The sequence below is a fragment of the Anolis carolinensis genome, chromosome 1 (assembly GCF_035594765.1).
Source record: "Anolis carolinensis isolate JA03-04 chromosome 1, rAnoCar3.1.pri, whole genome shotgun sequence".
In the NCBI taxonomy this organism is placed as follows: Eukaryota; Metazoa; Chordata; class Lepidosauria; order Squamata; family Dactyloidae; genus Anolis; species Anolis carolinensis.
In genome coordinates this window covers 307,443,117-307,470,190 of record NC_085841.1, presented here as the reverse complement: position 1 = coordinate 307,470,190, position 27,074 = coordinate 307,443,117, and the positions used below count along the sequence as shown (strand labels likewise).

Below are 27,074 nucleotides of genomic sequence, written 5' to 3'. Positions count from 1 at the left end.
ACTTAGGATTAAACTTTCTCATAGTGGTGGAAAAGCGCAGTAATGTGAAGTCTACTTTTACATGGATTACATAACCAGGCATTTTCATTCTCAATGTAATTTTTTCAATTCTTTAAACACACTGCCCCATATCATGGGCTGCAGATTTTTAGTCCAAATTAATTTCCAGCTCAGGCCTATGAAGTGGGAGAAAGTAATGAACTGCTCAGCTACCATTTGCACGGGTGCCACTGCTGATTAAACTGATTCAACCCACAAGGTTGTTAAATTTTAAAAGAGCAGAAAGTAGTAGATGGGAAAGCTGGAAATGTCCTTTGATCAAATATAGATGATCAAAATGGAGCCATAAATGTGAAAAGCCTACAAAAGGTCACCCTGCCAGTGAACTATCTGGTTAAGAGGACTCCATATAACTGGAAGACCTGATTCATGCTCCTTCAGTGCTCCTTCTGCTTCCAATGACAGTGACAGTGACATCAGCAGAAAAAAAACCAACCACTATGCCAAGAATACTGTGCTGCAGTGCTTCTTGAGCTATTTGATGTAAGAGAACAGGGCACTGTTTTCCAATCTGCCAAGTACCAGCTCTAAATTAATAACCAGTGGGTAAATTTCTTCTTTTATTTTCTTGGAACTTACCAAGAGTCAATGGTTCAGTGACCAGCATTTTCTATGGCACTGCTATACAATAAACCAACTACCACCTCTCCATACTGCTGCATACTTTAGGATAACACTCAAAACCATGTGCACACTCCTAATATTTACTTACTAGCTCAGAGAAAAACCTGGAATTGCTCCTCATTTTTTCCCTTAGTCCCAATGCCCCAAATTTAAACTTGCCAAAGCCTATGTTTAGCAGCCTTTTTGCTGTTTTTTTTTTTTGGGGGGGGGGGGGTACTGTTCCATTATTTGGGCAGAGATCACCAGGGATGCTAGAGAGAGGACTGTTCCACTTATGGGGTGGAGGGTGGTTGAAGGAGGAAAACCTTTCCCCCCATTTTCCTATTATTCCCCCCACCCATGTCCCCAACAAGGGCAACCATTGAGAACTTCACCTGCCTTGAATATGCCCATAGGGAAACAGCTGAGATGGACACCCCACCATACCCAGATATGGGAATTTTAGAAGGATTTCAATTTAACTTGTCTATAAGATGGATGATGCTATGGAGAATTTATATTACTCTTTGGGTTTTTTGAATCAATGGTTTTGTTACATTGTATATTTTAAAGTTGTTGTGAGCTGCCTTGGGTCTGCCAGGAGAAAGACGGCATAGAAATTCCCGAAATAAATAATTTGGGACAGTCGTAAAGTTGTAAGATTTATATTCTGGAGAAAAGAAAACGCTGTTCTCTGTATCAAAATAATGAATGCAAATAAAAAGCTCCCTTCTCCATAGGAACTACAAACAAATAACTGAATATTTTGAGCACAACCATTGAAAAGAAATGAGGCCAATTCCTTCCAGCAATCCAGCTAATAAAAATTTTAATATAATAAAAACATTTTTAAACCGTTCACAATTAGAGTGAAAAAAATTAAAAATAAGGCAGCCATCCATGGAATGATTTTGTGTGTAACGAATGATCTGGAAAATACATTAAAATTACACTTTAGTGCACAAAATCTGGTATACAGCTATGTCCAGGGAGGACTGTAACTGCAAGTCACAGCTGTTCAGAGACATAACTGAAGCACAGAATAACTTGTCTCTTTTTGAAATGAATACTCCACTTCTGAATGCCAATGTAAAGGGTATCCCAAGTCTCCTGTGGTTCATCACAATGAGTGTAATACAGCAGCACAATACACAAGTTCAAGTTTTCCCATTCCAATATAGCTGGCTATGAAGAATGCAACTAGCTATCAATGAATGGACCTGAAAAGACAGTTTGCACCTTACCTAATAAGCAAGGAAATGTTCTGCCATTCAAGAAATTTCAAAAAGCATTTTCCCATGTTTGCCAGTTCTACACTCCCTTTGACATGTGCATTATCACCTCCTTACAGGTATTATAAACTAAACTTTAATTCAGACCTTTAAGAATGGCATATTCTGTGAAATGATTGAAAACAATGTTGCACAAAGATACAGCTTAATTCTAAACTGATTTCCACCATTAGCCCATGTCACCACTGATTCAATGAGTAGAAACATAAATTTATGAGGCTGTAAATAAATCATCCCTTCCCATAGTTCATAGTTCCCAGCAGACTAATGTGAAGCTTACACTAGAATGCATATTGTGGCTAATAAGACTAGAATTAGACTAGAAAAAGGCTTGATTTCAAGTGCTAATTCTTTGGGTGGGCATAGAAAACTCCTCAACAAGAATGTATCTTAAGATTCTAACAGCGAGAAGAGACTAAACACCTGGTGCTTTGTAAGACCGTGTCTTTCATAATCTTAAGGAATCTGTTCTTGCCACTAGATAATTGTTGTACTCTAAAATCTGTTTAACAAGGCATCCTTGCCACTACACTGTAATTAAGATTGTAGCCGCACAAGCCTTTGTTATATTTCCTCATGTTTTAGCTCTCCTAGGCTTCGCACGTTATGCAAACAATACATTTACATTAAAAAAAAATCAAAGGTACCAAGCCCAAAACTAGTGAGGCAAGTAGCTAGAATAGGCAGAAGTTGTTTTCATAAATATGTGATTCAGTAGAGGCAGCTTCTACCCAAAACAGTAATCCAAGGAGTACTCTCAAATAGTAAAATCCCAGGAAACTGAAACTTTCATCGCATCTTTTATGCCAATGGGTTTTATACAGCATTGGATGTTCTGTTTGAATCTGTTCTTCGCCCGGAACTTTCCATTTTGCTACTCAGCTTGTTATTTTGTCCACTACTATGAACCAGTGGCCACCTTTAGTTCACTTTCGATGCCCACTTTACTTTAAACCAAGTAGACAGGTCTGATGCACATGTAAGCCATTTTTGTTCACACATCAGATAAAACAGTTGCTTTTTGTGAAATTGAGCAATTTTGTGATATAGTATCTTATACTCATTATGCCTTTCAAAAGTTAGTATTAGTAAAAACCCTGTAAAGCAGGCCCATAGATAAATCAAATTTGCCATCTGATACAGCTTATTGCCTCTTTGACAATTCCTATATTCCTTTCACTCCAGGCACATATTTAAAGAATCAAAAGACACCAAATGCAGTTTATCCCAGCTTCTGGTAGACCCACTTCTGAACTGAGTTTTCCTGATGTGCTGGTTTAGCCATCTAAAACCAATTACAGATTCAATTTATAATTAGCCTTCACAACACATGTATATGCATATTATTCTGTGCCAATTAAAAAAAATTAGGGAAATCCTGATCTTGATTATTGCGGCTGCACAAACTAAGTCAGCAAGCAGAGGTGACCTACTGAGAAAAAGTAAGTCCCTCATGGAAAATCACAACGTGTTTCTCTGTTAATTTGCCAGGATGTTACCAAGAGATCCAAATTATGTGGGCCACATACGTTAAGGAAACAAAAGAGGGGAAAGAGACCTATAATATGGAATAACTAGTACTACAGAAATGAGTCCATCCACTTTTTATCTTATTTGGAAACACTGAAATTGTAATTATTAATTGAAGAATTTTTGGCAATGGGATAGAAGATTGAAAACTCATTAAAATGTATGCCAAGAATCTATGCATACTTTCAAATCCTTTAAGGTTACTGTCCATTGCTTTTACAACAATTTCTTTCATAATGCAACAGAATAATAGCCGATAGGCAACAGATCTTACATGGAAAGGCACCAGTGATTGGCACTGCATTCCAGAATTGCATTTACACTTAAGAGTTAACTGAAATAATTCAGAAAGTGGCTCAATTTAAACAGGCTGAAAATAAATTAAAATGTTTCTTGCTTGGGATAACATTAGTTATCATGAGCTTTGCTTCTGCAGAGGTTGATGCTTTCAGGGTCCTTCATTCTTCCTAGCCTATTTTCCCTTATTGTATTTTATAAAATAACCCGTCATAAATGAATTAGTACAGTGCCTGTTTCAATGGACACTGGGTCCTTAGAGATCAGAACAACCTAAACTTCAGGTCTATGTGGCTCCCGCATTCTGCTGTATAGATTGTTACACTGAGAAACACCACAATGTGCTTTCTAGCAATCCCCAATGCAAGGTTCCTATCAAGCTTTTAAACACATACAAAATCTTGCCTAGGACTTCATTCCACAAACATTTATTTTCTGGATGCATCCTCTTAAGAGAGTTCATGCCATTGCCACCAAGTGAAAAGAAGTAGTCCCACATCGCTGAAGGCAGAGTTTAATGTCAGTTGCAAATCTGCCAGCATACGGAAATGCTTGGATTATGATTTCACAATGAGGAATTGAGTTCTTCCCAAACGAAGTCTTAATAAATGTCTTCAAAAAAGGGAAGTTATACAGAATGTATATCCATCTGTCCTGCTATATTGGTATTTTTCGCAGCATCCTCTCATATCATGCTTCTCTCCAACTCCTTAAAATAGATGGGATGGTTAAATGGATAAGAGAGACAAAGATAAAAGAGCAGCTGCCACCTGAATGCTGCTCACATCGGATTGAGAATACAACTGGATTCTGGACCTTTAATGCTGGTGTCCAATGGACAAAATGAGTGGGATCAGGCAGCCCAGAACCAATGCTGCCACCTCCAGGCGGCTGAGTCCTTTTCCTCCAGCAGATTCAGGCTTGTGGCTATGTCCTATTCCGCCCACTTCTGGGAGAACATGAACTGTGGCAACATACAGAAAAGTTCCAGCAGAGAAGAGCATGGCAACTCCAGTTGCATTCACTTCTGAAAGTGCTTGTTTGCTGCTCTGTGATATGGAAAGGTAAGAAAGGAAGAGAATAATACAAAGATGATTCCTCTTTAACAAAGGTATTTCTTCTTTAATACTATATTTAAATCACTTATTCTACTGAATGCACAAATTCAGTGTCTTCAGTAGATGATCAATATAACTGCCTGCTCAGAAATGCTTTCAGTCACTGAGAAGCAGATTTATTTATTTACTTTATTTATATCCCGCCTTTCTCTACCTCGAGGGGGACTCAAGGCAGCTTACAAACGGCACTTATACAGTGCCTCGAACATAAAAACAAAATCTTGAGATAAAATTAGGTTAAAACTGATACATACATAAAGGCAAAGTTAAAACACACTCCAATGATGTTATTGCAACATTTTCACACCAATGAAAAGGGTCAAACCACTGTCAAACATTTTTGACAAGCATTTGACAATGCAAAATAGAATTTCATGGGTAAAACTGAACAATACAGACTAAGCAATTCAATATCTGCCACAACCCCAGCTGTTAATCCTTTTGAATAGGTCAATGTGAAAACTCGTTTACCTTGCTTAGTCCCAGGTAGGTTACCATTGACAAGACAGGTGCTGCTAGTGCAAAAACCAGCAAATGCTTCCTGATTCGATTTCGTTCAAGACCAGCATGCATGAGGAAAGAGACAAGGCCAAAGGCAGCTGGTGCCTATAAAACAAGATGGAATCACAATTTCTCTACAGCGAAACTGAATGTTAAGGTAGCTCAAATGATACTGCTGTAGCTCCCTGCTCCACTTTTCTCCTATGCTTATGGCAGTATACCTGCAACACAACATATACCTTAAACAATTTGCAGATTCAACAACTGAAGCTGCTATTTGTGTAAGCACTAGAATACCAAAGCTGAATAGTTTTTAGCAAGTTAAAGCCTACTCCAATTCTGTTTTCATTTGTTATAGCTTCTAAAGAGGGAAAAATTTTACACTGAGAGATCCCTTTCCTTTTTATCAATAATGGCAAATGTTATTAAAATGTTTAAATACCTGTAGCAGGAAATCATGATTTAAGCACGAATAAGGTCTTCATATTTGAATTTTATTTTTTAATTAAGAAATAAATTATGAAGATATTTTCTGTATAAGTTTACTGATCCACTCCCTCCAAATGCTCTACTATGAAAATCTGTTCTCTTTCCCTGCAAATTAGAAGAATTTGTACACACAAAGCAGCCATCTGTTTGAAATTGCCTATTTTTTCTCCTGTGCTATCAAAATTAACTAACGCAGCACTTCTCCTCAGAAGACTACTACTGATCTGAAGGGAAAAGGCAGTTAAGTGAGATACACTGTGAAAATAGAAGTGTCTGGGGAAGGACAGAGATGGGTTGACCTGCTTTAAAGTTCTTATGTATTTCAATATCCCATGTTTCAGAAACTAGTTGCCAACATTTTCCCTCAGGTCTTATGGATATTTTCCTCTTTCATTTGAAATATTAACCAAATCAAGTTTTTCTCAAATTAAAAATATATTGAATAGCAACAACATTCTGAGCTCCAATACTATTGTTGCTTTTGAATCATATCCATTTATGCCTCTTGATGCAAATGAGAGCTGGCACTTACAGGTAACAGTAAATCTTAATTATCATATGTGCATAGGTAGATTAAAATTGCCTTGTCAAGTCAGCCAAAGAGGTTATCCAGTCTACCATTATGCCTAACTAGCAATAAGCTAGAGGTCCTTCTGCTCTTGAGTTCCCCAGAAGCAAAAAGATTGTAGCTGTTGTTTCACTCCACAATATGGCAGTCAAAAACACAGTACATTTGAAGTTTGAAGTCCTTTAGGCATTAAGGCTACAGCGAATCACCCAAGATCATTTAAAAGTCAAACGTTCATGGAAACCACCACAAGCTATCACCTTCATAACCTGTGTTAAAGAATTACACATTTTATGAAAGCATACCCCTGTCTGCAATCTATCAATTGGTCAGTTTCCTTGACTGACATGAGTTTTAATATACTTATGGCACCTAAAGCAAAAACATGGTATATTTGAGTGTTTGACTATGACACTGGAAAAAAAGGGTTTGAATGGCTACTCAGGCATGGAAACCCTCTGGGTGATCTTTGGCAAGTCACACTCTCTCAGCCTCAGAGAAAGGCAATGGCAAACCCACTCTGAACAAAATCCTACCAAGAAAATTCTATGATAGGTTTGCTTTAGGGATGCCATAAGTCAGAAATGACTTCAAGGCACATAACAACCCTATTCACATAAATCTTTGGCTTGGATGCAGCACTTCCATCTGCCATGGGAATCAGCAATCCCATTTTCTTATGCAGCCCCAGCACCACTTCCCAAGTGATTCCCCTACCCCAACCCTTTGGAACATATTTTTGAAGGATGAAATGGGGGAATCAGAAGTCACTTTCTCCCCATTTCTGCCAGGAGAAACACTTTAGTGAATTCAGGGTTGGTTGATTGAATCCCTGGATCCAGAACCTATGAATATGGAGAGCCCACTATAAAAGCAGTTCTTTCTCCAGGATGATAATGGTCCAACAACACAGAATATCTATTAGTGTAGCAGTGGGATTTATGCATTAAAGAGTTACATATAGAATACACAACAACTTCTGTGTGAACATAACTGCAAGAGGGAAGCACTGTTGTGTGCTTTCTGCACATACAGTGTATACATTAAATAATTGGGTTAGCAGAAATTCTCATATATTGGAATGCATACCTTCACTACTGTTGATGAAGTATCCTATACATCTGCTGGAGGAAATTTTATTTATTTATTTATTTATTTATTCAATTTATATGCTGCTCTTCTCCCCCAGGGGGACCCAGAGCGGTCTTACATGATGGCAAAAATTAAATGCCACATATAATATAAAATGGATGGCTGCCTTAAAACGCACCGTTCTTGAAAAACACTTTCTGCCAGTAATTCAGTTCCATGACTTCCAACAATGAACACCATTCATATATGGGCAGAACACATAAAGAATTCACACTCAAAACGTACCTTATGTAACATAATTGCAACAAACACTATTAGCTGGACACTGGTCTGAGATGTGGAAGCAGCTGCACCCAAGGCAACACCATCAGCTTAATGAGGGGAGGGAGAAAAGAAAACAAGCCACACAGGAGTAAACCCATAAGTATATCAAAGATTGGCTGAAAGTAGTTAACACAAAGAAACAAGTCTAATTACACTATTTTTTTTCTTGAAACTTAAAAATGTCCTTTCCTTGGAAAAATTATTTTGTTCCTATAAAGAACAGCATTGAGGGGACATCTATAACTACAGTTTGGAATCATAAATTGACACAACATTCTTTTGAGTGGCAATATGCACAATTCTGTTTTACTCCTTCACTGGTTTAAAGCATGTCAGATTTCATGTCTTTCCTTAAAACTGTTGCCTAGTTAGAAGTCTGTCATATTTGCTGTTCCCTTTCAGATGAAATAGACCAGGGCTTCCTTTCTGTAAAACTCAAGTGTGCATTTGTAGGGAAGGTGTAGACTTTTGAGGGCTTAAAAATAGTTCCTCTCTCCTGCAGGACCCCATTTCTCAACTTCCAAGCAAGTAAATCAGAATTGAATCTAAGTTAAGCAACTTGTGGCCTGGAATATGTTGTGTGAACACATTACTGTCAAAGATATTGAAAAATTAACAGTGTATTTTTAATTACAAAAATGATATACAGGCACTGTAAGAGGTAAAATAGTGCACTGACTCAGCTAAACTAGTAGGTTGTTATAAGCAGGTGTGCTTGTGGAGTTCGAGAGAGAGAGAGAGAGAGAGAGCAAGAGAGAGAGCAAGAGAGAGAGTGCGCCAAGAAAGTGAAAAAGAATGAAGGAGTGAGCTGCTGTGTTTGGTGTAGCTGGTACTGTTTGGTTTGTTTGTAGTTTGAGTTACCATGGATAGAAGATAAAGCATTGGATCGAGTAGGTGAAGATAAGGCATTGGATTATGCCCAGTTGAGTTTAATGAACTTTGTTTGTGTTGGAAGGAACCGTGTTTTGTAAATATTTCAAGAGTGTTATTTTTGTTACAAGAAAAAGCCTCCAGGGGAAGTGAAATACATATTAACATGGTCTGTGTGTATTTGTTCATTTGGTCGCTTTCTGGCCACTACTGCTAGGTTATGCTGCTGCTGTTAAACTGTACTACAGTTTATTTATAGGGAAGGTCTTTTATTTGTAAGCCCACTCATACACCAATTCTCTATTAGCCTCCATCACAACAGGAGTTGCTGTCCACTCTCTGGAGAGCCAAAGTTTGCCTCATCCCTGTCACAGCCATTGTGGTAGTAAATGCTTCGAGTTGACAGTGAGTCTGACGCAGAGCTCATCAGTAGGCATGGGGCCAGGTGTTATCAGTATGCTGACGTCACCCAAATATATTTCTCCATGCCTTCAAAAACGGCCTCAGCTAAGGACAGTGTGTCTTCTCTAGTAATGGCTGGATGAGAAAAAGCAAATTGAAACTGAATCCAGACAAAACAGAGGTGCTCGTCATCAAGGGTCTTAACCTGGGGATGGAGGTCTGTCAACCAGTTCTGGGATTAGTTACACTACTCCTGAAAGACTGTGTCCACAGCTTGGGAGTGCTCCTGTATCAATCTCTCCAAATGTCAGCCCAGGTAGATGCGATGGTCAGGAGTGCTTATTGCCAGCTTAAACTGATACGTCAGTTTTGCCCCTTCCTAGATTTGGAGGACCAAATGATGGTACTGCATGGTAACCTCAAGATTGGACTTTTGCAATGTGCTTTATATTGGACTATCTTGTACCAAGTTCAGAAACTTCAACTGGTTCAAACTACAGCAGCCAGATTAATTACGGGAACATTCAGGAGTGAGCATATTACATCTATCCTAAAGTCACTCCATTGGCTGCCAATTAGTTTCTGGGCATAGTACAAGGTGTTGGTTTTGACCTTTAAAACCCTACATAGTTTGGGTCCAGGTTACCTACAGGATCACCCATACAATTCCCCCATACAATCCATCTCAAACACTTAGGTTCTCTGGTGGACTGCTAATCTAGCCTGCCAGAACTCGACTGGTGACCATCACCAAGAGGCCACTCCAAGACTGGAACGACTTGCTGGAAGAGCTCTGACACCTAAATGAGCTTCAGAATTTATAACCCATCTAAAGACCTAATACTTCTGGCAGACTTACCCAGCAGGTTTTAAACATAAATTTTAAACTTGTGTCCTGTGTTTTAAACTCTGTCCTATGTATTTAATATGTATTTTATAGAAATACTTTTAAATATGTATATTTTATAGAACTACATTTTAATATGTGTGTTTATAGAATTTTTGCAATGTTTGTGTGTTTTGACTCTGCTGTGACCCGCCTCAAGCCACAAGGAGAGGCAGGTAAGAAATAAAATTATAATAATATTATAATTAAAACTTCCACCCAGAGCCCCATTATGGGGCTCCTCTGGGTCCAAAATAAATATGGAATTCCTTGCTACTGTGGGTGTTTCATACTTCAGAAGAACTCTTCAAGCATAGAGATATAAATAATCATTAAGTACATATCTGAGGTTTATGCCAGTCTTTTTCTCCATCTCTCTTTATCCCATATAAGAATATAATCAGTAAACTTGGGAGGTCTGGCAATCATGTCACAAAACATTCTTTTCTGGCTAACAATGTCAATTGTTAATATCACATCCTGCCAAGCAAACTTAATTTTAACCCACGTATGCAAACAATACTAGAACACCTTGACTTTATTCCAAAAGAACAACAAACAACAGTTTTACCTGCAGCATGAACAACTAGTCCCAGTGTGGTAGTGATTTTGGAATTGCCCGACCTTGCTGCTTCTGGGTCTGAAATAATTAAGAAATCTTAACCAAATAAGTGATGAACAAACATGTAGAGAACCCTAAAAGAAAAATATTACAGGTGTTTATGCACAAACTTTAAACTAAACTAAGCTACAATGTATTTTTCACCACTTTCAGATTCTTAAGTCTTTTGAACTAGGGAGGTAAACCAATTAATATGTTTTCTTTTTTTAGAGTGCTTGCATTTCTTATTACTCTCTCCCTTATTTCACAAGATATTATATCTCAGCTATCACCACCAATAGGATTTTCACAGATCCCTGAGCTTTAGTTAATTTTGGACTTACCCAATACTTGTAGAAACCAAATTGTCATACTGTTCACTGTATGATTTAACAGTAACAATCTAAAATGCTATATTTATTTTAAGGTTTTAAGGGGAAAATACTCATAGATTCTATGCACTGAGAGACCACCACTGAATTTTACAAAATCTTTGAAGACGAAATCTCCTTTAAAATCCTTTCAGTGTAACATTTAGTTTGTTTTACAGGACATACAAGACTTCTGAGAAAACTTTATTTAAGAGCTTTAACATTTTGATTTAGTAGGAAATAATCTTGTTCTGTCTTAAGAAACCATACTTAAACTTGTCAAAGAACTCTCAAAGAAAATTTAATCTAATGAAGCATTGGTATACACACTGCCCATGTATATTATACATGTATATAAACTAACGTAGCATTCTAAGTAATAAGTATTTTTATTTTGGCTAACTAAATGGCTTGCTTTTACTGAGGCTTCAGGTGCCTGAAGACTACCAGATTCACTCATTCTTCCTTTACGGTATCACTTGCTTTGCCTGTCAAGAAAGATTAAACTCACCGTCTGCAGTGTGGACATGAGAACTTCCAATTTGATCCACCAGAAGCATAAAGACAAAACCAAGGACGAGGGAAACACCAATATAGGCATGTAATCTCTCATGGTCATGACTGTGGTCATGGACATGCACTTCTGGTACCTCGACTGCTTTCTCAGATTCAACCATCTTTTGAGTCTCACTGGCTGGGTGATGCTTTGCTAAATGAAACAAAATAAATAAATAAATTGGGAGTTATAATCGCAGAGACTTGAGTGCTATATTGTGAGAATATTTTAATTATCAACAGACCATTATCCCAGGCAATTTTACAGTCAAAAGAAACTCTGGCATAATTTTAAATTATGCTGGAGTGAATCTGAAACTATGAATTTTAACGTTACATGTTATTAGTATTGGTGTTTTAATTTTTGTTCTATGTATTTTTATAGACTTATTTCAATTGTATTGTATTTTATATATCTCTGTTTTAACTATATTCTACCCCAAGCCATGGGAAGAGTCAAGTAACAAATAAAATTTATTATTATTATTATTAAATGCAACTTAATAAAAAACAAAGATCACTCTTCTATTAGCAGCCACATGGTAGCAGCTTCTATCTGCCAAAAACGTGCTAATTTGAAATATGTATTTTCAGTTTTTGACTCATGGAATACTTCAGAATACAATTTATTACATAGTGTATAAGGAAACAGGATTTTAATAGTTATATTAGTTATTACCAGCACACATGCCTTATTGTAAACATAAATATGTTCATTAATCTCCAACATTCAAGCAAATGCAAAAAAGAGCTTGGCAGATAGGGCAAGTACACAATGTGTGTCACATGTGGTTTCTGTAGGAATCTAGAACTTATAGATATCAGCAACAAGCATTTCACGGAAAATGGATGATGGGTCTCCAAGGTCCTTAATGGAACAGCCAGAACCTTTCACTGAATTTCTACATCTGGCAGTATGTATTACAGCTCCTACTAGTGCTAAAAGGCTTCTTCAGATATGACATTCTGTCCTAGATACTGGGCACAGCCATGTTCAATTTCCGTGCCCTCTGCAGTGAGTAGTCTATTCTCAATTATGATCTATTTCCAATTGAACCTAAATAATATAGTACATCCATTTTAGTTACCATTTAAAAAAAACACATTACCTCTGATGCTTTTCATAAGGGAGCAAGCTAAGTAGGGTAAGTGCTGACATGCCCTATCTTTCCCTTTTCAAAACTAGCACTGTAGTATGAGCCAAGAAATGTTGCCCCATAAGTCCCTAAACACTTGCTCTAGTTTCCAAAACCGAGGAATTGCAGGACCATGCCACTTTTCTCTAGGAGCTGCTTCAGAGTGACCATCAATATAAATGCATGGTTTTCTTTACACATCAGGAAGTGCAACAGTATTGCTCCCTAGGTATACTACAACAAGACCATATCTGTTGGCTCATAGCTCTGTGCACTAATCATTTTGTCACAAACTTTGCTAGTAAAATGGAATAAAAAAGGAGAAGAAATGAACACTTAACAAAGATGATAGCAGGTTAAGGTATCAGTGGTGTGCACTTTATATATTTCTTCCTCAGCAATAGATAGCTCCAACCTTTATCCACACTTTACTTACTGGGTCAGTAAAATAATAATTTATCAGTTAACCAAAATGGTTGTTTGCTTTATGTCAAGCTTTTATCATATCACAAAATATTGTTTAAGACAGTGGTCTTCAACCTAGGGTCCCCAGATGTTTTTGGCCTACAACTCCCAGAAGTCCCAGCCAGTTTACCAGCTGTTAGGATTTCTGGGAGTTGAAAGCCAAAAACATCTGGGGACCCCAGGTTGAGAACCACTGGTTTAAGAGAACAAGTCCCATTACACATCATCTGTCTGGGTGCGACTTAGATTTTTCCCCACGTATGTATTAATTGTTCTGAAATATGTGCTATATATGCACACTACATCATCAAATATAAAATATAAATACAAGATACAGTAGAGTCTCACTTATCCAAGCTAAACAGGCCGGCAGAAGCTTGGATAAGCGAATATCTTGGATTATAAGGACTGATCAAGGAAAAGCCTATTAAACATCAAATTAGGTTATGATTTTACAAATTAAGCACCAAAACTTCATGTTATACAACAAATTTGATAGAAAAAGTAGTTCAATACACAGTAATGTTATGTTGTAATTACTGTATTTACGAATTTAGCAGCAAAATATCACGATATATTGGAAACATTGACTACAAAAATGGCTTGGATTATCCAGAGGCTTGGATAAGCGAGGCTTGGATTAGTGAGACTGTCAAAGACAGAACGCCACCAAATAAAGTTCAACACAGTTTATTAAAGTTACAGAACTAAAAAATGCCCGTAAGAAACAAAGGACTAGGCAAACACTTGCCTTCAATGTGAAAAGATACAAAAAAAGACTCCGCTGGTACTAAAAACGGTTCAAAAGATAAACCGGATTAAACAGGAGTTTAATCCGGGTTAAATCAAAGATGCTTACTTCAGCCTGGCAATTTAAACAAACAAAAGTTGATAAACAAAGATTCAATGTAACACAAATAATTGGCAGCAGATTCCTCTCTGCTACTCAAAAGCTACAATTGAGTAACTAAGGTTGTTACTCCTCCGTGCAACGAGCGAAATCCGGGTCCAGGCACATCAATCAGGGTAGCAACAGTCAGCAGGGCCCCAATCCGGTCCGAGGTCGAAAGCCAGGTACAGACGTCTTTAGTTCACAAGTTCCACCGATAGCCACAGAAGGGATAGTCCGAGGTCGAAGTCAGTCAGTCCAGCGTCAATCCAGAGTAGGCAATTAATGTCCGTCAAAAAGACGACGGAGGTCCAAGCTATCAAGATTAAACACAAGTTGCACAGAAAAAGCCCACACAGTTCCTCCCGCCGTCTATGCCCAGTGTCCTTGGTAACTTACGTATTCAGCAAACGAATCACACCCGTCTTCAGGAAGTTCCCCAACAAGAGCCCAAGCGTTCGTCCAGATTACCTTGCCCAACGCAATTAGCCATTGATTCTAGACCCCATTTTATGCCAGTTCATAACTCCTCATCGCTGTCAGCTGCTATCCTAATTCCAGGTGCCTCATCATCATCATCCTCATCAGAGCTAAAACACCTTTGACTACGCCCCACAGCATCCCCAGCTGTGGATCCCGTTCCATCCCTCCAGCCCGTCCACGGGTCCGATCCTGCAACCCGCCAGTCGCCGCCCATGCTATCATTGCCGGTGACACCCAAATCCTCCCTCACACGAGTCCACTCCATGTCATCCTCCTCTGAGCTAACCATCTCTTCCTCCATTCCCTCGGTAAAACCCTCAAAGGAGTCTTCGTCTGTTGGTTCTGCAAATAAGTCCCGGAGCCGTTTCCTTTCACGCTCCTCAAGAGAGTCTGACTCTCGAGGAGTCTTACGACCTCGTCTCCCAGTATCGGAGCCAGAAGGCTCAACCATAACACTATCCCCTCTCACAAAGGCCTCCTCCTCCAAAGGTGGAGACACAGCAGTGATCTCCTCGGCTACAGTGTTACGGCGCCCAGAAGTATCTAACTTCAATAAAGAACGGTGAAAGACAGGGTGGATCTTAAAAGAAGATGGCAAGCGCAATCTAAATGCCACAGAAGAAATCTTTTTAGCAATAGAAAAAGGTCCCAAATACCGTGGCGCAAACTTTCCCCCAGCATGTTTAATATATTTAGAGGATAACCAAACCAGATCCCCTTCCTCCAACTCCTCCCCGGCTTGTCTATGGCAGTCGGCTTGAGTCTTCTGCGCTGCCTTAGCTTCTAATAACAACCGACGAGCAACATCATGTAAGGCAGCCATTTCAGAGGAACGGTACACCGGATCAGAGGAAACCACATTGGTTGACGGCGCCACCCCTCCCCGCGGATGGAAGCCATAAGTTAATTCAAATGGTGTGTGTTGACTAGACGTATGTACAGCGTTATTATAGGCGAATTCAGCCACCGACAACCATTTTACCCAAGCACTTGGTTGTTCTAGACAGAAACAACGTAAGTACTGCTCCAACAACCCATTAACTCTCTCAGATTGACCATCCGTTTGTGGATGAAAAGCAGAGGAGACATTCAATTTGGTTCCCAAACACTCATGGAAATGCCTCCAAAAACGAGACACAAATTGAGGAGCTCTGTCAGAGATAATAACCTCAGGAGCCCCATGCAACCGGAAAATGTGCTTGGTAAATAGTAAAGCTAATGTAGGAGCCGCTGGAATTGTTGAACATGGTATAAAATGAGCCATTTTAGAAAATAGATCCACCACCACCCAAATACATGTATAACCCCCAGACCTAGGCAAGTCAGAAATGAAATCCATGGAAATAATCTGCCATGGTCTCTCAGGAACAGGCAAGGAAGATAATAATCCCCTAGGGCGCCCGACAGGCGTCTTACTCTGCTGACATACTGCGCAGCTATCACAAAAACGGAGAATGTCCTGTCGCATTTTAGGCCACCAATAGTTTCTGGTAATGAGTTGTACAGTCTTAAACCTGCCATCGGTTCATCATGATGTGCCCTAATGACTTCCAACCGGAGTGCACCCGCCGGCACATAAACCTGTCCATTACGTACCAATACCCCCTCCTGATCTTGTAAATGAGGCAGCACAGTACGAGTCCCTACCGAAAGTAACATGAGTTGCTCTTGAGTCCAGTTATCGTCCTTCTGAGCCTCTAGAATTTGAGCGTGTAAACCAGCCTCGTTTTCTACCACGCATAAAGAGGCAGTAGGCAAAATTGTCTGACACACTGTCTGCTCGCAAGTTTTAAACTCAGGCTTACGAGATAATGCATCCGCCCGCAAGTTTACCTTCCCTTCCACAAACTGAACCTTAAAGTTGAACCTAGAGAAAAACAAGGCCCATCGAATCTGACGTTGATTCAATTTCTTGGCAGTTTGTAAATGTTCTAAATTCTTGTGGTCAGATCTGACCATAATTTGATGACGTGCGCCCTCTAACCAGTGCCGCCACACCTCAAAAGCCACCTTGATAGCCAACAATTCTTTTTCCCAGATGGTGTAGTTTTGTTCGAAAGGTGTTAATTGTCTGGAGTAAAATCCACAGGGACGCAAAGTCCCTGATGAATCCCTTTGAGATAATACAGCCCCCAACGCATAACTAGAAGCGTCTGCTTCTACTATGAACGGTCTATCAATGTCTGGATGGATTAGTATATTATCAGCCTGGAAACTAGACTTCAACTGAAGAAAGGCATCGTGAGCCTCCCGTCCCCACACAAACGGTTGCTTTTTACGCAAGAGTTGCGTTAAAGGTACAGTGAGTTTGGCAAAGTTTGGGATAAACTCTCGATAGTAATTAGCAAACCCCAAGAATCGCTGTACATCTTTTTTAGACTTGAGTTCTTGCCACGAGTTGACCGCGTCAACTTTGTGCGGGTCCATTTTTAGTTCCTTTCCCGAAACTACATGTCCCAGGAACTCAACTTCAGACACGTGGAATACACATTTGGAAGCCTTAGCAAAAAGCCCATTACCCCGTAGACGTTGTAATACCTGCTTCACATGCTGCTGGTGTTCCATTTCATCCTTAGAGAAAATTAATATATCGTCCAAATAAACCACCATAAATTGATCAATTAAATCCCTAAATACATCATTTATGAATCTTTGAAAGACAGCAGGTGCATTGCATAATCCGAAAGGCATCACACGGAACTCGTGACATCCGAAACACGTGTTAAATGCCGTCTTCCATTCATCACCTTCTCGTATTCTAATCAAGTTATACGCCCCCCATAGGTCAAGCTTGGTAAAGATCTTAGCCCCTTGCACTCTCGATAGTAATTCCGAAATCAAAGGTAGCGGGTATCTATCACGAATGGTGTGCTTGTTAAGAACCCGATAGTCACATACTAGTCTAAGCTCCCCTGTCTTTTTAGCTACAAAGAACACAGGTGCAGCAGTTGGAGAGCTAGATGGGCGAATAAACCCTTTAGCTAGGTTCTCGTCAAGAAACTCCCTCAAGGCTTGTCTTTCTGGTACCGTTAAAGCGTACAACCTTCCTGCTGGTAACTTAGCGCCCTCTATTAATCTAATCGCACAATCGTATGGTCTATGAGGCGGCAACTTATCCGCTTCCTTCTTACAAAACACATCTTGAAATTCCCTATATTCAGCAGGCACTCCCTCCATGTCAATCTGAGAAGGATTTAAAGCAAAACATTCCTGCCTTTTAAAAGCTATAGTACGCTTCACCCAATCCACTTGAGGATTTACTAAAGTTAGCCAATCCATTCCCAGGATTACATTGTATCTTGGTAACCGTGTAATGTCCCATACAAACTTTCCAGTTACTCCTTGTACCTCCCACGTTATTTCTGAGGTCTCACGATTAACCACCCCAGACTCCAGTAGTTTCCCGTCCGCTCCTTCCACCCATATATCGCATGCTTTACGTACTGTAGGAAGCCCATGCTTCCTCGCAAACCCAACATCCACATACGAGACCGTAGCCCCTGAGTCCAGCAGTGCCAGAGTAGAAGCAAGTTCTTTTCCCCAAACAGATAAGGAAATGGGTACAAAAACATGTATCTTCCCCTCAAGTGACTGCTTTATAAGCCCTAATGCGTTGGACTCATGTCGCACTAGGGCTGACCTTTTCCCGAAAGCTGAGAAGGCTTAACATTACAATTCCTAGCAAAATGCCCAGCAGTCCTGCAATATAAACACAATCCCAATTGCCTTCTACGGTCTTTTTCTGCCGTTGACAATTTTCTAAACACCCCAAGTTCCATAGGCGCCTCCCCCTTTGCCACAGGTGCCCTAGGCGCAGATACAGATGGCGCATACATTGCCCTAGACTGTTTGCGAGATTCGAACCGGGCGTCCAAACGCAAAACCTTAGCCACCAAAGCGTCCCAGTCTTCTGCCGGCTCTAAACGCGCCAATTCATCCTGGAGATAATCATTCAAGCCAGCAATAAGCAAAAGCATAAACGCGTTCTCCCCCCAATCTAGTTGATGACGAAAAGAGTTAAACTTATTTAAATAGTCCAAAACAGACCCCTTTCCCTGTTTTAACCGATAAAGAGCCCAGCTAGCATTCTCCATACGGAGGGGATCCCCAAAAGTGTCAGATAATAATTTCTTGAAATCATTTAAATTGTCCTTGACTGGGTCATTTCCCAAAATCAAATTAGTGGCCCATTGTCCCGCAGGACCGGTCAATAGACTCAAAATAAATGCCACCTTGCTGGTGTCCGTAGGAAAAGCTTGTGCGCTAATCTGAGAAAAATAAAGTTCAATTTGCGCCAAAAAAGTGGGCAATTTGTTTCGAGACCCATCAAAACGTTCAGGAGTCATTACATGTCCTTTAGCTGGCTGTGCTGCTTGTGCAGCGTAAAACGCAGCCTGCAGCTGGTCAAAACGGGCCTTAAGCTCCTCCATCGTCTTCTTGACGTTAATACCTAACTAGAAAAACTTTTTTGTGGGGCGTTGGGCAATCTGTCAAATACAGAACGCCACCAAATAAAGTTCAACACAGTTTATTAAAGTTACAGAACTAAAAAATGCCCGTAAGAAACAAAGGACTAGGCAAACACTTGCCTTCAATGTGAAAAGATACAAAAAAAGACTCCGCTGGTACTTAAAACGGTTCAAAAGATAAACCGGATTAAACAGGAGTTTAATCCGGGTTAAATCAAAGATGCTTACTTCAGCCTGGCAATTTAAACAAACAAAAGTTGATAAACAAAGATTCAATGTAACACAAATAATTGGCAGCAGATTCCTCTCTGCTACTCAAAAGCTACAATTGAGTAACTAAGGTTGTTACTCCTCCGTGCAACAAGCGAAATCCGGGTCCAGGCACATCAATCAGGGTAGCAACGGTCAGCAGGGTCCCAATCCGGTCCGAGGTCGAAAGCCAGGTACAGACGTCTTTAGTTCACAAGTTCCACCGATAGCCACAGAAGGGATAGTCCGAGGTCGAAGTCAATCAGTCAGTCCAGCGTCAATCCAGAGTAGGCAATTAATGTCCGTCAAAAAGACGACGGAGGTCCAAGCTATCAAGATTAAACACAAGTTGCACAGAAAAAGCCCACACAGTTCCTCCCGCCGTCTATGCCCAGTGTCCTTGGTAACTTACGTATTCAGCAAACGAATCACACCCGTCTTCAGGAAGTTCCCCAACAAGAGCCCAAGCGTTCGTCCAGATTACCTTGCCCAACGCAATTAGCCATTGATTCTAGACCCCATTTTATGCCAGTTCATAAATCCTCATCGCTGTCAGCTGCTATCCTAATTCCAGGTGCCTCATCATCATCATCCTCATCAGAGCTAAAACACCTTTGACTACGCCCCACAGCATCCCCAGCTGTGGATCCCGTTCCATCCCTCCAGCCCGTCCACGGGTCCGATCCTGCAACCCGCCAGTCGCCTCCCATGCTATCATTGCCGGTGACACCCAAATCCTCCCTCACACGAGTCCACTCCATGTCATCCTCCTCTGAGCTAACCATCTCTTCCTCCATTCCCTCGGTAAAACCCTCAAAGGAGTCTTCGTCTGTTGGTTCTGCAAATAAGTCCTGGAGCCGTTTCCTTTCGCGCTCCTCAAGAGAGTCTGACTCTCGAGGAGTCTTACGACCTCGTCTCCCAGTATCAGAGCCAGAAGGCTCAACCATAACAGAGACTCTACTGTAGCTGTAAGAACGGCAAAGCAGCTTTGGAGAGTGATGACAAGTACCCCAGCCAAGGACATTATTTCCACACTTGAAAGCAAAAAGCACTCAAACTATCAAGGCCAAAAGAGCACATTTAATTTCTCTCAGCTAAAAACGTTGGCAGATCAATGAGCATAACACAATGCACCCATTTACAATGCCCTGGTTGCAAATTTAATATATGTATAGACCAGTATAAAACAGCACCCATTCCAAAGATGGCAACAGGTTGTTAAACAATAATTTATTTATTTATTAATAATTTATTCAGTTATGGTCTGAATAAAACACTGAAAATTAATATACTACCCCTGACACATCAGAAGTACAGCTGTACCATATGTATTAGTATATTAAGTACACCGTTTATTTTGAATATTTTGTACTACTACTACTACTTCTAATGGCAAGAAAAAGACTAAGGAGTTAAGTGTCCACTGATGCCATGATTGCCAATTTCAGAAAAATCTTCAGACTTTCCCTAACCATTTTCTATTAAAACTCTAAGGGAAATGGAGAAAGCCGAATTCCACAGGATGCTGAGGTATACCAATACTATCAGCTGCTCTTGCACAATATCATCAAATAATTATTACATATACCCTGCATGGGATCAGCTCACAGAATTCCATTAATATTTATGAAAGCTATGATTGTTACTATACTAAGTCATAGACCTAGATTTCCTACAGCCTAATTCACCTCACAGAGTCCCTGGGTGGGGAAAATGGGGGCTTGCTTAGAAAATAGATGGAATAAAAGTCTGAGAAAGAGCCATGTAGAATTGTTATGTATCATTATTAAATTGCTAGAGCACATCATAATCTGTAATTCAAAGCCTCCCCACAAGTCAGAAGACCATAAGAGCTATTTAAGGATAGCAAATAGAAATCCCCATGGATTCAAGACACAATTTCATGGCTCTCTAGATCCTGGCCCTGATCTTTAAATTAATACAAATTAATACAAAGATAACAATTGTCAAACATATGTTGAAATTCAAAATAGATTGTGACAAACACAATTTGAAGTGAAGGTAACCAAACATGCAAGGATGTGTGCCATAGGTGCAGGTACTTGATATATGAGAAAAATGTCATCTTCAATTATGCAGAATACTTTTAAGCAGAACAATATTTTTGGTCTCTTACCCTCCAAAACATCTTCATAAAGTGCATGTACACCTTCAGGCACAATGACAGCCAAAGCAGTTCCACAAAGGAGCCCTGCACCAAGAACAGTCACCAACTTTAGTCTTTCCTGCAAGTAAAATTCAGATTGTTAGTTTATAGGAAGCAAATTCTTCACAAATTCAACATCTGAGAAAATGTTGATTTTTCAGATGCACATGAGAAATCAATAGTAGCTGAACTTGGAATGTTGTTGCTGATTTTTAATTAGCAATCTGGGAAACTGCTTAGAGTCAAGGGAGGGGAGCAGTGGCTTGTTTGGATGCAAATCACTTTAAGTGCCTGAGTAACCTTCACTTCCAGAGTAAGAAAGAAAGTGCTTGCTACTTCACCCACTCTCAAAAGAACTACCTCCAACTGTCTTCTCTACCTTGGAGCTGAAGAGGGGCTTACAAATCTATCTACGCAGCATTCTGAAGTTCTGTGCAATTACAGAAACAAGCTCTGCCCCCTGCCTTACAAGCTAGGGAAAAAGATAGGCAAATCTTGCTAGCAGGATTACAAAACCTATTAAACTTAACCAACATGGCCCATGATGAGGAAAGCTGAGAGATACACTCTAACAACATCTTGATAGGCATACTTGGCCTATGCCGGTACAGAGGAAGGTTGGACTCTGTCTCATGATTTCACCATAGCCAGTCTGAAAAGCTGACATGAGGGGACAATTGTTTACTTAAATTTGAAATGGAATGAAAAACAGTTCAGAGTATTAACACTGAAGTATTAAACATTCATAATTAAAAATAAACTCTGCATACATAAAAAAAACCACCCACTAGCACACAGAGGCCATTTCCCTCCAGATCTAAATAGGCATAAATCAAGTCTGAAAATACACCTCCTAAATACTGCAGACAGAATGTGATGAACTTGCACCAAGGTCTGATGGAGTATCTCCATTTTCCATTTTTTTGAGGGACAGATAAAGCAGCTGCAAAGTCCAGGACAATACCTAATTGAGTTTTTCTTAAAACCTGAGATGTCTGACCCATGGTGGAACACACATTATTTACATTCTGTTCACACTGATACACTCTATGTAGGACTGTTCTGAAACCTCCCCTGGTCCCAATCCTACCAACCATTTGTAACGAGTGCCACGAACAGGGCATATGTTTTAGTCTGCTTTACTCAAGCATATCTCTGGCAGACTAATAACTGCAATCAGTGAGCTTAATTATTTCTTCACTAACAACTGTTTTTACTGATATACATGGTCTTGATTTTTAACATTTTACATTTTCAGTGTAAAAAGGATTACATGAATGCATAGCTTTCATTCTGTAAATTATTCTTTCAGAAATAAAGCATGTAATTTTAGTTTCTTAAAATTGAACCACAGTAGCTATGAAACATACCTGAAGATGCTTTTCTGCACAACACAGAACTATTTATTAACAAAGCACCTGATATCTCGGCATAAGATGTACAAATAACAAAACTAATGAAATGCTATTTGTTATTTGGAACTACCAAGGTGTTGCAGACACTAAAATCCAGGAAATGTAACACTATTTTATTTATTTTTTCTCTGATCATTACTTCCAAATATTCATGGTGGTTCACCTTCAAGGCTTTTGCATACAAGGACTGGGGAATCCATCCCCCCATGCTGTTGATCTCCACTTTCCATAAACTCCCAGGCAGACTGGCCAATAGTTATAAGTATAAGTAATAAGTAATAAATAATAACATCAGGAACGCTGGGAAGTTTGTGATCTATGATTTGTACGGATCTGGTAAACATCATAAATATCAGAGAGAGAGAAAACTTCCCACACACCTATAATCAGCATAATTTCCATGTTGCATATTACTTTTTACCCATTAGTATACATATTAGAATAATCTACAGTGCTCCCTAGAGTTCTTATTCTGGTACAATCCCATACTTCCCTAGAAGCTCCACTGACCTCAACAGGACCGATTTCAGAGTACATATGTACAGACTGAAGTATGTGAAAGTTACAAACAAGACAGGTTCCATAGGCTTGTTCTTAAGCTGAATTTGTAAATCACAACAGGTACATTTTTCAGTGTAACTCCAGCCAAAAGTATATTAGCCTAGGTAGCATTGGGAAGCATAACACCCCTTGGTGTATGCTTTTCTGTCTATGTCCTTGTTCAGAAGATTTCACCTCAGTTTCTGTCAATGTGATAATTGGATTTTGGAAAAAAAAATGCTTGCTGTGGAAACAAGAATTGGTGAGAAAGCTTTAGTGCAGACATCTTTCTTTCATGATAACTCTTCCAGGAGTTAATTTTCCGCTTTGAGTCCCTCATCTGGGGTGAGAAAAGCGGTATAAAAGTGAAGTAAGTTAAGTAAATAAATACATTTCCCTTCCAAGCGGTAGATTTCTCTCACTTCCTGTTGTCTCATCCCCATTATTAACAGTGAGCCATTTATAAGTTGGATGTTTGTAACTCGGGGACTGCCTGTAGTCACATTTAGCACACATGCTTTCTTTTTAAAAACATGCTAACATTTTAGACATCTCATACACAAAAACTGGTATGTTCTGTAAACATTCAGAAAAACTGTTGGTTTCTAATTGCCACACATGAGATCTGAAATGCACAATAATGTCAATAGACAAGCTATCAATTTAAGCTATTCCGGACTTTATCTATAGAAGTATAATGTTGAAATTGAGCAAGTCATAGTCCTGCTCAAATCAGCTTTGGTCAAACCTGATCTGGAATACTGTGTTTAGTTCTGGACACTACAATTCAAGAAGGATATTGACAAGTTAAAGTGTGTCCAGAGAAAAACAACCAAAATGATCGAAAAGCAGCTGGGAGAGATGGGTATGCTTATCTTGGAGAAAAGAAGGGGACATGACAGCCATGATTAAATATTTGAAAGGATGCCACATTGAGGAGGGGGCAAGTTTGTTTTCTGCTACTCTAGAAACTAGAAAATGGAGCAATAGATTCAAATTCAGGAAAAAAAATATTCATTAGGAAAAACTTCCTGATGGCAACAGCTGTTTGACATTGGCAGTGGAATATGCTGCTGCCTAGGAGTCTGGTGGAGTCTCCTTCTCTGGAGGTTTTAAAGAAGAGGTTGGATGGTCATATGTCAGGAATACTCTGATGGTGAGTGTCTGCGTGGCAGATAGTTAGACTGATGACCCTGGTGGTCTTTTACAATTCTATGATTCTATATTTATTTTGCAGTTTCACATTTTGCCCATCAAACCAGAAACCTTTTGAGAAGATTTTACTCAGAAAGTGCTTACTGCCATACATTAGTAATCCTAAGTAGTGCCTTTGAGCTTTCAGTTATTTTCTTCTTCTTTTGCAAAATAGAATCAAAGAATCACAAATGCAGTTTGAATTGATGTCAATTTGATACTGATTAAACAAAAGAAAGGAATATATTTAATGAAAGTTAAATAAATAATGAGCACCAAACAATACCCACATTACTCAAGACTTTCTTTTTAAAGAACCTGAGCTTTTGCCACATCATCTTACGCCTCAAATAATTGTACCCAATCAGAACTAACTGGAACGTGCAGTTTTCTCCCTCCCAGTAGACTTTCGGAACATCTGCTAAACTCCTTATCCTCAAGATCTCGTACTGGTTTCCCTACTCCTTTTAAGAAGCCTGCAGTTACAAGGATGTCTCTCTCATCCACCAAAACTTCATCCACTAGGAATGCATCTTGACTGGAGAATTAATGCAGTTCGACTCCACTTCAACTGTCATGGCTCAATGCTATGGAGTCCTGGGAGTTGTACTATCACAAGGCCATTGGCTTCCTTTGTAGTGTGGGTGCCTTAACAAAATACATTTCCCAGGATTCCACAGCATGGCAGTTCATAAAATCATAGAGATAGAAGTCCACAAGTGCCATCTAGTCCAATTGGATGAGATCCTATCACATTCTGAGACCCTTCTACATTGCCATATAAAACCCAGATTATCTGCTTTGAACTGGAGTATATGGCAGTGTAGACTCATATAATCCAGTTCAGAACAGATAATGTGGATTATCTGATTTGATAATCTGGATGATACAGCACTGTAGAAGGGGCCTGAGGCACATCAAGAGATGTTCATATTTTGTTGAACAGTGCTTATTGTCAGGAAGTTCTTCTGAATGTTCCGGTGGAATCTTTTTTTCCTGCAGCTTGAATCCATTACTCTGTGTCCTAGGCCCCTTCCACATTATCTGCTTTGAACCGGAATATATGTCCATGCAGACTCTGATATTCCAGTTCAAAGCAGATACTGTGGGATTTTCTGCCTCAATATTCTGGGGACCCTTTCCACATAACTGAATAAAATCCCACATTATCTACTTTGAACTGGGATATATGGCAATATGGACTCAGATATTCCAGTTCAAAGCAGATATTGTGGATTTTTTGCCATAATATTCTGGGTTATATGACTGTGTAGAAGGCCCTGGGTTATAGGATGATGTGGAAGGGCCCCTAGTCTCCAGAGCAGCATAAATCAAGTGTGCCACTACCTCAATGTGACATAGAATCATAGAGTTGGAAGAGACCTTGTGGGCCATCCAGTCCAACCCCTTGGCAAGAAGCAGAAAAAATCACATTTAAAGCATTCCCGATAGATTGGGGAGGTAGGTGGCACATTCTAATCCAGCCTCTGTTTAAAAGCCTTCAAAGAAGGAGCCTCCACCACATCTTTTCATATACTGAAACATGGCTGTCATGTCCCCTCTCAAGCTTCTTCTCTCCAAACTAAACATCCTTAGTTCCCTCAAGGAGCTTGGACACGGATCATTTTGGTTGCCTTCTCTTCTCCAAGTTGAACATAGTATCAGCGTGCACTGACTCAACAGTATACATCAGGCATGGGCAAACGTGGGCCCTGCAACCTCATTCCTAACAGCCTCAGGCCCCTTTCTTTTCCTCCTCAGCCGTTTAAGCGAAAGGGCCTGAGGTTGTTAGGAATTGTGGGAGTTGAAGTCCAAAACACCTGGAGGGCCCAATGCCTGGTGTAGATGTAGTTCCTTCTCAACACTCTGACGTGAAAAGGGAGGACGGGGCACAGAGGAGATGGCCTGCTTACCTCGGAAAAGTTTACGGCTAACGGGATGATGCCTGCCACATAGCAGCCCACAAGCATCGCTAGAGACAGCAGGCTGATCGACAAGAAGTCGTCCATGGCCGGCTCCTCTTACGTTACAGTTTTCCAAGGAAGTGGCCTTCACGGCTCCAGAAGGGGAGGCCTCATGGGCCCGAAGGACCCGGGATGGGCGACAGGAGGGCGGGCAGCACCCTGCTTCGAGTCTGGGGGCCCCTCTCTCGAGAAGAGGCACGCCAGGCCTCGACTCCCGCCCAGGAAGGTCGCCAAGGCCCTCACACAACCTTCCTGAGGAGGAGAAGGGAGGAAGTGCCTCGGGCTCAGCACTACCTGTCCCTCACTTTCCCGCCGCCGCCATTGCAGGTGGAGTCCTCCTCCTCCGCCTCAGCAGCGGCCATAAAGGGCCAAGTGGCAACTTCTCCCTCACTTCCTTTTCCTTTCCTTAACTTCCGGAACACTTGGCGGTGAAAGAGAGACGTACGAGCGAGCAGGCCTCACTGGATTCGCTCCTTTCTTTCCCGCCCAATTTTAAGATGGCGGCGAAGGAAAAGAAGGTCAACGCCGCCCCGCCCACCGCTAT

The 27,074-nt window shown here is 40.2% G+C and overlaps 1 protein-coding gene across 1 annotated transcript; it reads right to left on the bottom strand.

Moving 5' to 3' along the window:
- Positions 1 to 1,475: 1,475 nt before the first annotated feature.
- On the bottom strand, positions 1,476 to 27,009 carry slc39a9 (solute carrier family 39 member 9). The gene is made up of 7 exons (XM_016996426.2): positions 26,480 to 27,009; positions 21,388 to 21,496; positions 11,516 to 11,713; positions 10,604 to 10,672; positions 7,836 to 7,921; positions 5,372 to 5,506; positions 1,476 to 4,831 (listed from the first exon to the last, which is right to left on the bottom strand). Exons 1-7 carry the CDS (start codon positions 26,573 to 26,575, stop codon positions 4,601 to 4,603), a joined length of 924 nt encoding a protein of 307 aa, XP_016851915.2. The 5' UTR covers positions 26,576 to 27,009; the 3' UTR covers positions 1,476 to 4,600.
- Between the last annotated feature and the right edge of the window lie 65 nt (positions 27,010 to 27,074).

Bases quoted from the DNA above. Each gene is read 5' to 3' on its own strand.
- slc39a9 (XM_016996426.2), bottom strand. From the start codon at position 26,575: ATGGACGACTTCTTGTCGATCAGCCTGCTGTCTCTAGCGATGCTTGTG. The intron at 11,714-21,387 runs GTAAGAGACCAA...TGTTTCATTTAG, and splicing joins TTATGAAGATGTTTTGGAGG to CAAAGCATCACCCAGCCAGT. The intron at 10,673-11,515 runs GTGAGTTTAATC...TAATTATTTCAG, and splicing joins TCATGTCCACACTGCAGACG to ACCCAGAAGCAGCAAGGTCG.